At 40.1% G+C, this 12,830-nt stretch overlaps 1 protein-coding gene and 1 long non-coding RNA gene across 2 annotated transcripts; both read right to left on the bottom strand.

The window, feature by feature from the left end:
* Nucleotides 1-986: 986 nt before the first annotated feature.
* Nucleotides 987-4,118, bottom strand: LOC104934723 (uncharacterized). Its single transcript, XM_027277365.1, has 6 exons — nucleotides 4,043-4,118; nucleotides 3,572-3,919; nucleotides 3,136-3,459; nucleotides 2,664-2,780; nucleotides 1,868-1,932; nucleotides 987-1,509 (listed from the first exon to the last, which is right to left on the bottom strand). Exons 1-6 carry the CDS (start codon nucleotides 4,074-4,076, stop codon nucleotides 1,360-1,362), a joined length of 1,038 nt encoding a protein of 345 aa, XP_027133166.1. The 5' UTR covers nucleotides 4,077-4,118; the 3' UTR covers nucleotides 987-1,359.
* Nucleotides 4,119-6,292: 2,174 nt separating this feature from the next.
* LOC109138420 (uncharacterized) lies at nucleotides 6,293-8,630 on the bottom strand. The gene is made up of 5 exons (XR_003462228.1): nucleotides 8,550-8,630; nucleotides 8,033-8,371; nucleotides 7,866-7,940; nucleotides 7,514-7,600; nucleotides 6,293-7,000 (listed from the first exon to the last, which is right to left on the bottom strand). It is a non-coding gene; the product is annotated as an uncharacterized LOC109138420 (long non-coding RNA).
* Nucleotides 8,631-12,830: the final 4,200 nt, after the last annotated feature.

Here is a 12,830-nt window from a genome sequence, read left to right as displayed (position 1 = left end):
AGTGCCACCAACAGACTGATTTTTTTGTATTATTTGGCTACAATGGGATTGTTTTGACAAAACTGTTCCTGACAAAACCATGCCAGTACATAAAACAGGGTATTTTCCTGGGCCAAATCACTTTTCATTAAATTCAGTTCACACCAATTTGTGTAGTTTGTGTGATAGGCAGAGTAGCTGGTAGGGGGCACTAAAAGGGCTTTTTGAATCTAGTAATGTGACACTGTTTGAAAAAAAAAAAAAAAAAAAAAAAAAAACATCTGCAAGAATTAACAGGAAACAGCAGCTTGAGTTGAGTAATTTTTTTTTTCTCTTACCGTAACCCTTAAAATACTTTAGTGCATCATATGTAATATTTAATTTACATGTGGATTGCACATACACAAACACCTTAACCCAGAGGTGTCCAAATATTTTTAAAGAGGGCCTGATTTGACAATGTGAAGATGCCCGGGGGCCAATACTAACATTTTAAAAATGAAACAAGTTACATACAAATGCACAAAGTTTGCATGAAGCTGATACAAATCTTAACCTCATGTTCATTTTAAACATGACTTATTTTTAGTAAATCAAAGTCTGTTGACATTTAAGTTTAAAAAGTCTCACTCTTGCTCTTGTCTTTCACCAGATCATTCAGAAAGTAATATTTTTTTGTCACATCTACAGGTACACCAGCAGTTATGTCCTTAGAGGTCACGTTTAGTGCATTCAAATGCTTCGTTATGTCAACCAAAAAGGCTAAATCTTACAGCCATACAGTATCTGACAATCCTAGCAGGCCATGAATAATATATTGTAAAAATGAAGCTCCATGAAATCTGACTGTGGGCAGTGATTGGCCCACGGGCCGGACTTTGGACATACTGCCTTAACCCATAAATATACAGACCACAGTGAAATGCAAAAAAAGCTGGAAATGATTGAGAAAACTCATCGTGTGAGGTCCTTTTTAATGAAGAATATTAACAGTCAAATTTGTCAACATCACAGATTAGCAAAACATATAATCCATTCTAAACAGCATTACCCTATACTGCAGTGGAACTAGCTAATATTAGTTATAATAAAACGCTCTCTTTTCTGCTTGTGTCTCAAGGTGTCCATGGGACTGGCTGTTTTCACACAAAACATTTTTCACTTCCTACATAAAATAAGCTCACAATTAAAATTTCTCCACTAGAAATTGCATACACACAAGCCAAAGCACGATCGTAGCTTTTCTGCTTCAATTTGTCTGCCAACATTTAAATGCAATTTGGAATGCAATGCATAGTAATAACATTGATGGCACGAAAGTCACTCTGCAAGCAGGAATCAAACTCTTTGGGTCTGATTCACATGCAGGACCTGCATGGCCTACATAGAGTTGTGGTCATGTGTGTGGTAGTCTGCACTCACAGCAGAGTACACACACTCTTGTGGCAATTCTTTCTTTTTCTTCACTTGTTTTGATTTTCTTACGGTGAAATCCAGTGCTGCATAGTTAACTTCATCTGAATAACCACCCTGCAAATAATAATGATCTATTAATAATACATATTTTGTAGATTAAGAAGATCACTTGCAATGATGGAAGTGTCTAAAAATACAATTTCAGTTAATTTTTGACTGAATACATTGTCTAAAGAACATTTATTGTTTGATAAACCTGGCAACCATTTTATACAAAATATAATCAAGCACCTCACAGTGACAGGTTGAGAGAGAATAAAAATTATTCAACAAAGGTCTAAAGAATACTTTAAAGACTTTCATAGATAGTCGCTATGTCACCATGGGGAGGTCATTTCATAACTTCAAGTCCAGAGTCAGAATAATGATTGTAACATAGTTTAAAACGATTTAGTTATATTTAGATATTTACCAGGTCAGCTGATTGATCCACTGTCGATCTGTCTTGTCGAGGATTATGTGAAGCCCTCTTTGCTCCTGCCAATAAAAACAAGACTTTCAGAAAGTGTGGATACGATGCGACTTAAATCAATCTGACAAGACCTCATGTTTTCAGTGATGCATTAACTCCTGTGTAGCTACAAAGGCTAAACAGCAGAAAAATATTCAGTTTTCGCCTGTTGAATAAAGAAATCTAGGAGTTGAGTTGTGTTTATTTTAACACATTTAATGCAATGTAATCAGAGTAACAGCTCTGTGTGATTTCAGTGAGGCAACACCGACACTGTTGTAACTTTTTATCCCAAAATTTGTCAAAATAAAACAGAATGTAACAAATGTCAGTAGATAGAATTGTCATATCGTCAATTGTCAATGTCATAACTCTACATACAAGTTACATTTAGCAATTATTAGCCCGTGATACTGACATTTTTCAAGTAGTTCAGTTCAATATTAAAGTCAAGATATTCTGTTTTCTACAATTCACCATGGAAACTATTGAATCAGAGGACCATGATTCATATTATTGAGGCTAAAACGATATTATTATTATACTGTAGTTCTTCAGTAGTTGATATAAATAAATGCAACTCCAGGAGACACATAAAAGACTATATTATCTACACTAGTGTTTAGACAGCAACGTGATGTCATGAATTCAGACTTATTTAAAAAAAAAGGGTAAATAAAAAGAGAAATAAAACCAATAGCATATTGCATATTATATGTAATGCATTCAGAATCCATGTCCAATTGAGAGAACCTACCGTTGCAATGTTTACAAACTCTCTTTCGACTTATGCCAAAAATAAGGACAGTAATCACAGCCACACAACAGGCCAACAGTACTCCGAGAACAAAGACAACTGGATCCAGTTTTTGTCCTGGAATTAGAAAAAATATTAAAAGAAACAAAAATATCGAAGGAAATACACAAACATTTTTCATGTTTATGTATTTCAGTGACTACGTGGAAAAATATTGAGCAATTGAACAAGCATAATGCAGTCAAAAATAGCTACCTGCTTTTATTAGTAGTGAGAACCACATAAATACTTCTTTGACAAACATTTAACATAGGAGAGAGTTGTCTGTATCAAATTTAAAACCTCTTCATGATATAGTTGTTAAATTTAAATTCAACTTGAACTATAGAGCTGTTTCCACATGTTTACATTTCAACCTGTTTTAAGGTTACTGAAATATTACAAATATCACAATTCAGCATTAAACACATACTTATCTCCACTTTAGTTCCTTCACCAAACAGGATCTGTCCACATGTGGCCACCGTGCAGTAGTAAGTCCCAGTATCAGAGGAGTCTCTTACAGTTTTGGACAGACTGTAGACACAGCTTCTTTGCTTTTCTTCATAACTGCTGTTAGTATAAATCATGGCTGGATGAGATTCTGCTGATCCAGCTCTGAACCAGTACACACTGGGTTCACACTGGGCTTTGTTCTTGGAGAGAAGTGAACATGAGAAAGTCACTGAGTCTCCCGGCTGGACTGATGCCGTCTCTGGACTTTGCTTCACATTGACAGATTTCTGCTGGTTACGATCTGCATAATTTAGTAAAAAAAAAAGACGTCAAAGGGAATTCACAATTTGACTTATTTGCATAAAATTAGTGATGCGATCAAGGTTATGGACAAGGAAAGTAACAAATTTTACCATTCACAACCAAGAAGGTGACATTTTCAATACTATCTTTAAACGCTGATCCACTTTGACAGAAGTATATTGCTTCATCCTCTTTGCTTACGTTTTTAATGGTAAGCAAAGAACGAGCTTCTTCAACTCTGACGTTAAAACGCGACTTGTGAAATTGTTCATGAAGTGTTGGTTGATTATAAGTTCCAGTAACAACAGTTTGGATCATATATCCAGGTGGAAGCTTAAACCACTTATAGAATACGAATCCTTCCATCGCAGAAAATTGGCATTGCAAAGTAACATTCCCACCAGCTTCAACCACAGTCAAAGACATCGGGACAGGAACGTCTGCAGTTTGAATCAAGTCTGAAGAAAAGAGACAAGTTTACAAAAACAAATTATTGAGAAATCAGACAAGAATGCCTCATCTTCAACAACAGTTTAACACAGTTCAATAAAAATAGTCATATTGTTTAAAGCTTTACTTACAGACTGTACCAAGAATAATCAAAGAAGCAATCATTGTGGTATAGTGTAGCAACCTTCTCTTGCACAACTGAGGTCTTCCCACCCAAATGAGAGTTTAGCGACCAGATCATCAAAGCTACAAAGTGAAAAATGTCCTGATTGGCTGACAGAAAATGCACTTCCTCCTATATGTTCACAAATCCTATTTAAAATGCACTCTTGATGTTTTGTTGTTTTGTACAGGTTGATGTTCATGTAGCAGCTGTCACTATGAAAAGTTGATTGTAATTGAAGTTGAGGCACTGTACTTGCTGTTCTTTTGTACATCATCACCAGTTTTGTGGTTTAAACACCATTTATCAAGAACAGCATAAGAAATTTAACACTACAACATGGACAAATAGCTTGTAGCTGTAGCCACCTCAGATGTCCCGTCTTGTCCTGCATCAGTGAGGACAAGACGGGACAAGAGTTGTACTGCTAAGCTCCTAAGCTAACAAACTAAGCTAACATTAGCTAACAGCAGCAATATTTGGCAGCAGTTTACTGTTTATCAGGAAACTCAGAGTTAGTAGCAGCCGGAGGACATCAGCGTGAAAGCATAAAATGTTTTCTTCATAAAATCTGATCCATTTTCTCCAGTTTTAAATGTTTAGAACCAATGACTAAATACATGCAAAATCATTTTTTGCACATACAATGCAATTACACAAAGACAACATTGTAATTGCATTTATATTCAGGGTGGATTGAAGATGTCTGAATCATTTTTACTTTTTACAACAAGTTCAAACTGGAAGTTGGCAGCTTAAAACTAAGTCAAAATGTTATTTCTAAAATGATTGAGCATCCCCCGGAGAAACTATTTATGTTGGAGTAGGGTGTGTTGGGGTGACAGAAAGAAATGAAAAGCTAGTAAACAAATACAGTGGATTTAAGGAGTTGTCTGTATATTTGTTCACTTCCCCCAGCTGCAGGTAAAAGATAACAGAGAAGCAGTGCGTTTTTCATGTTGCAAGTGCACTGACTAGCTTGGACTACTTTGTCTTTCTTGTCTCAGAACACTTCATACAGGCAACCTGCCTTCATGTTTTGAAAAGCACGAGCAAAGCCACATGCAGAAGCCACAATGTTAGTCAAGCTGTGGGGGGAAGGTGGGCGTGGGGGGCATTTCTCTGTGTTTGACCAACTGCTAAAGCTTTTTACTGAGAAAAGACATGACTATAAGACGTAACAGGATATGCAATGATGGTAGGAAGGAAGAGCTACAAGAGGCTCATTTTAGTTTTGTACCTTGCCTGTACACACTATGTGCTTTCTGTTCATATAGAGTTATTATGTAATGTCCACTGGAGCAGACCTTACCCTACCAATACACCTACTGACACATCTACAGCTCATTAGTTAACACATATGCTATTTACTTATATATAACACAAAGATGGAGAGGGTGTCAGTGAGCTTTAAAGGTGGTAAGCTTTTTTTTTTAACTTAGCCAGGCTGGCTGATTCCAGTCGTTATGCTAAAGTTAGTTTAGCTCCAGCTCAAAACTCTTGATAGCATTTTCTAAAATGTTGAACTTTTCCTTTCATAATGCTACTCAACCTTTCTGCAGATGAAGCAAATGTTACCTGATTAAATGTCTTTAGCATTAAAATATGCATGTAAACACATGGTGCAGCTGTAGCTGTGTCTAAGGTGGTACAACAGGTCATCTAGTATTTGGAGCAAGCTTCATGTACTTTTCACATAATGTTTCTGTTTGTACCTGTCATGTGAATTTGTCCGTTTATATTTTATGCATGTTCCTTCAGATATTAGCAGTGTGTATAATTTGTTTGATTGCAGTAAGAGTTTTTTTTGGGGTCCACAGGGTTTATGCAGGAATACTGAGGTTAAATTTAATACCTTTTTAATAACTTCTAAATATTTTTTAAAACCTCAACATACCTTGCTTCTAGTCATATAGCAAAAACAGGACATCATACATCAGGACTGTCCAAACTTTTTTTAAAGAGGGACAGTTTTGACAATGTGAAGATGCCCGGGGGGGCAATACCAAAAATACCAATAAAAGTTACATACAAATGTTTTGTAACTATTTTATTTTAATTGTCACAATTATCATTCAGTTCGTTCATTTGTCACGTGATAGGCCGCTCAGGCTGTGTGAGTACATACAGCAGTACGTTCATAAGGATCATTTGTTCGTTCATTTGTCACGTTTACACCGACCACTAGCTACAGCGCTGCACTAGTGAATGAACGAAATGAATGAAATGACTCATAAAAAGATTAGTTCATTTTTACCGCCCAAGAGTAAGAGATCCGCGTCACTTAAAATACTCGAACTTCCCAACGCTAGTGTATGGCCTGTATGGGTGAGCTTAGTATTATCGTGAGAACTTTGAATAGGAAGCACTATAACGCTCTTGAAGAGCAGTTAGCCTCTCCCATGAGTGTATGCAGTGTTGTCAAGTGCATTGACCCAGAAAGTGCTGTATAAATACAAGTGTGTACACAAATGTTTTAATTTCTTTTATTTAACATGGATTTTCTCTGAAATAAGAAAAATAAGTAAATAACGCATAATGTATGTTTTTCTTTCTGTTTTGAACCCACCCCCCTTCAAACACTGGATCTGCCAATAAGCTTGCTTCACACTTAGGATGGTGAGATTGGTGAGGTGTGTATTACCCATAATGTATTACCCATAATATCCTTTTCTGTGCACACCCACATAGATGTTTCTGTGTATCATCTAAGAAACATAATTCCAGCCTTAACTATACGCTCTAACTTCTACTAAAGTTAACAACAGCAACACACTTAATTTATGCCAGACATGTTGGGATGGATTTCTAACTTCACAATTAGTAGATTTCATCCAAACAGAATCTTTGTTCTCTGAAGTCAGAAGGTCATTGTTGTTGCTTTCCATCCAGTGATCGAGTAGTTCAATGCTTTTGCGTCACCATCCTAAAAATAATAGTTCAGATTCAGATGAAAACAGAACTTAGAGACAAACAAGCCAGCTTTGCTATATAATCAGGCCTGACCCTAAAACGAGTCATAAAAAAATGTTTAATTTAAGACTTAAGATTAATGGTACTAATTTCTGTATTTATGTGTTTTAAAGTGTAAATAAGTAAGACAAATTTACATGATCAAATCTGACATGTAGCTAAGGCGTTGCTATCCTAAGGGATAGTTTCACAAAACCATTTTTCTCTAGCATAGCTCATACACACATGGTGGCAGTCATTTATAATGTGCTGTTAAATCTGTGAGTCCTACCGGGCTTTTCTCATGTTGCATGCATGGGTCACAAGTATGGCTTGAACTTTGATTAAGGAAACGTGCCAAAATGAGCCAAACGGTGTAATTTTTTCGCATTGTAAATTTTATCAGCAAGGCATTCTGTAACATCAGATTTTTGTTCGTGATAGTTTGACAAACAAAACACTGACTTTCCAAAGTTACGAAATGTACCTTAAGATAAAATAAGGACAGCGATCACAATCACGCAGAGAGCCAACAGTATCCCAAGGACTATAATGACTGAGTTCCATTCTTGTCCTAAAATGAAAAGAAAATTTCAGCAGACATTCCATTTTTTACTCTTTACTTCATCCACTTCATGACTGCTGAAGATATTATTTTGTTTATCAAATCATATGTCATCAAAATAATCATATCGCAGATTTACGAGGGCACCTGTAAAGCTAATTACAATTAATTCTAATCGATAGAACTGCAGTTATTTAAATATAATTATTGAAAAACAAGATATAAAAATACAATTCTTTTAATGCAGTTGTAAAGCCATACTAGTCTTACTTACTTCCTTTGCCTGGCAGGACTGTGTCAGTCTCAGGACTTTGTTTCATGGTAACAGATTTCTGCTGATTTTTATGATCTGTGCCATTCACAAAAAGACAGAATTAACTAAACAGTTCAGGTATTGACACAGCAAGAGCAAACAAATACACAGAAATGAACATACTTTACCTTTTACAGTCAAAACTGTGCTGTTTGTAAATGTCATTGCGTATGCTGCTCCTGACTGACAGAAGTATGTTCCTTCATCTTCATGGCTAACATTTTTGATGTTAAGAAAATAAAAAGCACCTGTTTTTGTCACAGTAAATCTTGGGCTGTCAAATTGTCCTTGAAGTGACAATGTGTAAAGAGTTCCTACTGCAACAGTTTCGATCATATATCCAAACATCTTCTTATACCAGTAAAACAGCACACCATTATCTCCAGAGACTGGACATGTTAGAGTCAAGTTATCACCAGGTTTCACCACAATCGAAGGGATCTTTTGAGTAATGCCTTTGGTTTGAGCTGAAGAAAAGAGAGAACAAATATTAGTTACTAAACAGGACAAAAACTATTCAGATATGCAGGAAGTCAGTTTGTGGTCTGTATAAATGATCTAAATGTGGCCTAAAGGGTTTTTCTTTTTGCACAAACTATATTTTACAATACTACTCATTTCAAAGTAGACAAGAAGTGTACTTACGCAATGCACTGAGAAGAATCAAAGCAGCCAGTCTTACGATCATTGTGGTACAGTGACCTTCTCTTGTACAAGTGATGCCTGTCACAAGTTATCTAGGTTTACAAACTAGAAGTCATCAGTGATTGGCTGAAACACAGACAGTTAACATTTCCTTAACTTTACCAAACCCACAATCTCTTCCGCTTTTCTGTAAGTGAGTGAGAAGTGAAGAATTACTAGTCTAAACTTATTGACCAATAACAACTATGGCAGGATTATCGTGTATTAAAATTCTCTATCACTACACACTTATTCTTATTTACTCCTGGTGATAAGACGCTCAATGGAAACAATAAGAAGAAGAAAGAAAAACATGTACTGAAAAGTTCTGTAGATGATTATTTTAAATAGTAAATTGTGAGACAAAACAAAACAAAATACAATTTGCTTTTTTTATATTCATGCATTGAAAAGCCAAAAAAGAAAATAGTATAGCAGCTGTTTCAAATTATCTTCCTGTAAAAAAATATTGGTCAAGTATTTGATGGCTGCATTATGTGGCGATAATGATGTAACTACGAGTGGCAGATCTAGAGAGTTAACCGACAACGCCACCTTAGGACTTGCACCTAAAGATTTCACTCTATTTTACAGACAGATGCCCCTCTCGCCACCGGAGGTGAAACTACATGGTCTCTGGGTAGGGGACTTGGCTGCACTGCAGTGGGTGGACGCTGTACTGGCCCCCTCAGAACCACCCACAGTCCTTCCTTATCCTCACTAACCTCAGACACACTTTCTGAGGAATCCTGTGGCTCCTCTTCAGGACATTCAGGGGGCAGGGTCAAGGCTGGCTTCAACATTGTCCGGTGCACACTCCGCACTCGAGACAAATTATGCACTGGAGCAATGGAATAGACCACACCACCTGGCACTGGCGCTCTCACCACTTGATAGACTGCTCCACACATCCTGGATCTTGTTGCACCCTCTAACACCACGGTCCTGCAGATAGACCCTCCGACCAATTTCCAACGGCTCACTCAGTGCTCCCTGATCATGTCGCTCCTTCCTCCGTCTTGCTGCATTCTCCAGCCGGCCCCGGGCACAGTCAAAGGCCAGGTGAAGCTGCCGTTGATGCTCTGCCACCCAGTCACACACCTTCCCTGCTGACAGCTCAGAAAGATGACCCAACAGGAAATCAACAGGTAAGTGGGGCTCTTGCCCAAACATGAGAAAGTGTGGGGACTCACCCGTTGACTGATGTGGGGTGGTGTTATAATTAATCACTAACTGGGGAAGGTGTTTGGGCCAGTGGCGTTTCTGGTCAGTTGGAAGGGTGCGCAGCAGGTTATGCAGTGGTCGATTAAATTGCTTGCACTGTCCATTGCCTTGTGGGTGGTAAGGGGTGGTCCAGGTCTTCTGCACCCCATACAGTGCACACAGTTGCTGAACCAAGGCACCTTCAAAGTTTCTCCCCTGGTCAGAGTGGAGGCGCACTGAGATACCATAGCAATAAAACCACTCTCTCACCAATACCTCAGCCACAGTAGAAGCCTTCTGGTCTTTGGTTGGCACCGCTTGGGTGAATTCTTTCCCGTCCTGGGCTGGTTCCAGCAGCGTGAAGTCGATGGCAAGGACCTGGTGAGGTTCTGGTCTAGGAGATGACCCATGGGAGCCCGGGCCTGGGGCTGTGTGTGCTTGGCCAGGATACAGTACTCACACTGTTTACACTGGTCCTTGATGTCTCGATCCATTTGTGGCCAGTAATACCGCTGCCTCACCAGCTCTGAGGTCCGCCCGATGCCCTGGTGCCCATGGTTCTAATGAAGCTGGTGAAGAACCTCTTCTTTCAGACACTGGAGGAGGAGTTGGAGGACCTCTTCCCCACCATCAGAGTGAAGGAGCCAACGATACAGCAAGCCATCTCTCTGCAGAATACGGTCCCACTGCTCATCATCAGGCAACGCACCTGAGGGCTTAGATGCTCCTTTTCTACCCGGTTAGGCATCCGTCGGTCAAGCCAGAAGTGGCGGAAGGCCCCAATAGCTGTGTCGCCCTCCTGGGGTGCTTGAAGATCAGCGGGAGACCGTGATGGAAGGACAAGGACAGCTGCCTGCACAGCCATCTGCTGATGCTCTCCTGCAGCCCCCTGAATACCTGGTGGTACAGCGGTGTCAGGCAGTCTCTGCTCCAGGACCCCAGTAGCTGGCTGTCTGGAGAGTGCGTCAGCATTCTTGTTGATGCGGCCAGGCCGATACCGGACACTATAGTCAAACGCTGACAGCTCAGCCATCCAACGTTGCTCCGTGGCGCCCAGCTTGGGTGGGCTTCGCTGGGTGCAGGCTACGGCTGGCATAGGCAACTGGCCTCACTTTCCCCTCCTGCTTCTGAGACAGAACAGTTTCCAATCCACTATGGCTGGCGTCCACTTCTAAAATGAAAGGCAGGGGAAAGTTAGCAAATGCCAGGGTTGGTGCACTTACGAGGTGAGCCTTTAACTCAGTGAAGCTCCTCTCGCAGTCCGGTGGCCATGCGTCTCCGCCCGGCGTGCTCCGTCCTCTCTGTGTCTTCCTTCCGGCCAACTCAGCGACCTGTCTGTACAGTGGGACAGCCAGCTTGGCGAAGCCTTTAACGAACCGTCGATAGTAGCTTGCAAACCCAAGGAACGGCCTCAACTCTGCGACAGTGGCCACTGCAGAGACCTTACTGGGATCTGTAGACACACCCTCTTGAGAGATGACGTGGTCTAGGTACTGCACCTCCTCCTGGAAGAACCTGCACTTCTCCAGTTTCACTTTGAGTCCCTCCAGCTCCAGGCGGCTCAACACAACATCCGTTCAGCTGAGATGCTCCTCTACAGATGAAGAAAAGACAATTATATTGTAACGTCCAGCCGGACGCGTCAGGAATAAAGAGACGTACTTAGCAAACCGGCTTTTATTGCCAAACAGTCTTATTACAGAACTTGGTTATTGTAGGCCATAACCACGCCAAAAAAACATAACAGGTCCCACTCTTCAGCCTCACTCGTGCCGTCTCTAACCACACATGCTCACACACGCGCGCTCCCCATCACACCTGCTCCCCCGCCCCCTTGCTCTCATACAGGTGCATTCATGGACCATGGGAAACCACAGAACTCACATGGTAACACACAACACATTACTGCAGGGTCGCTACAATATCATCCAGGTACAACCTGAGACTGGCAGTGCTGCGCACCAAACATTCGCTTCATGAGGAGTTGGGATGTCCCAGGCGCATTACACAGTCCAAATGGCATATGATTGAATTCAAACAAACCAAATGGTGTGCAAAACACAGTTTTTAACTTGTCTTTTTCCGCCACAGGCACCTGATTATACCCACTTGCGAGGTCCATTATGGAAAACCACCTGGCTCCAGATAGCGTGTCGAGGGACTCCTCGATGCAGGGAAGGGGAAAGGCATCCTTTCTTGTCTTCTTGTTAAGCTGGCAATAATCAACACAGAGTTGCAGGCTGCCATCCTTTTTCTTCATCAGGACGATGCGTGAGGCATAGGGAGTACTACTCTCTCTAATTACCTGGGTGTCCAGCAGCTGATGTATTTGTGACTTTACTGCCTCGTGCTCTACAATACTACAATATTATACACAAACACACACACACACACACAACCACACACACTAACACACTAAATGACCACCCTGTTACAATTAGAGAACATGGTTATGTGTGGAGTAGTGCTGGATTCAGGACAGTGATGTGTTCAAACAAGGACACCTGGGAGAGAGGAGACTTCATTTAGGGTTTGCCCTTTTGTACATAAAAACAGCCTGTCCATTGAAAAGACATGAAAAAAACTGGCAATAGGACAATTGTTCAAAAGCATCCCCCTGTAAGACACTATTACTCAAGTATTTAAACCTGATGGCTGCATTAAAGAACATGGTTATGTGTGGAGTGATGCTGAAATCTTGTGTTTTGTGTCATTTCTTTAGCAGGTATCCAGTACATGATCTGTAACACCCTTTAAGTAAGTCTTTCCTTCATGATATTTTCTATGAGTTACACAGATTCTCATTTCAGCCAGTACCTCCACATCTAAAGCTATGGTTTACTCCCTCCAGGCTGGGTGTGACTTGCTGGCCCCAACCAAAGAAATGTAAGTATGTCAGGATTTCGTTCACAAGTGACAGTGTGATGCTTTGTTAGCATCAGTGTCTGAAGTGTTGTCAAGTGCATTGACCTCAAAAGTGTTGTATAAATACAAGTCTATTCCAAACACAGCCTAGTTTTATATCAACACAAAAGTTTT

This window comes from Larimichthys crocea, chromosome I, assembly GCF_000972845.2.
Source record: "Larimichthys crocea isolate SSNF chromosome I, L_crocea_2.0, whole genome shotgun sequence".
In the NCBI taxonomy this organism is placed as follows: domain Eukaryota; kingdom Metazoa; phylum Chordata; class Actinopteri; family Sciaenidae; genus Larimichthys; species Larimichthys crocea.
This window is presented reverse-complemented; position numbering and strand designations above follow the sequence as displayed.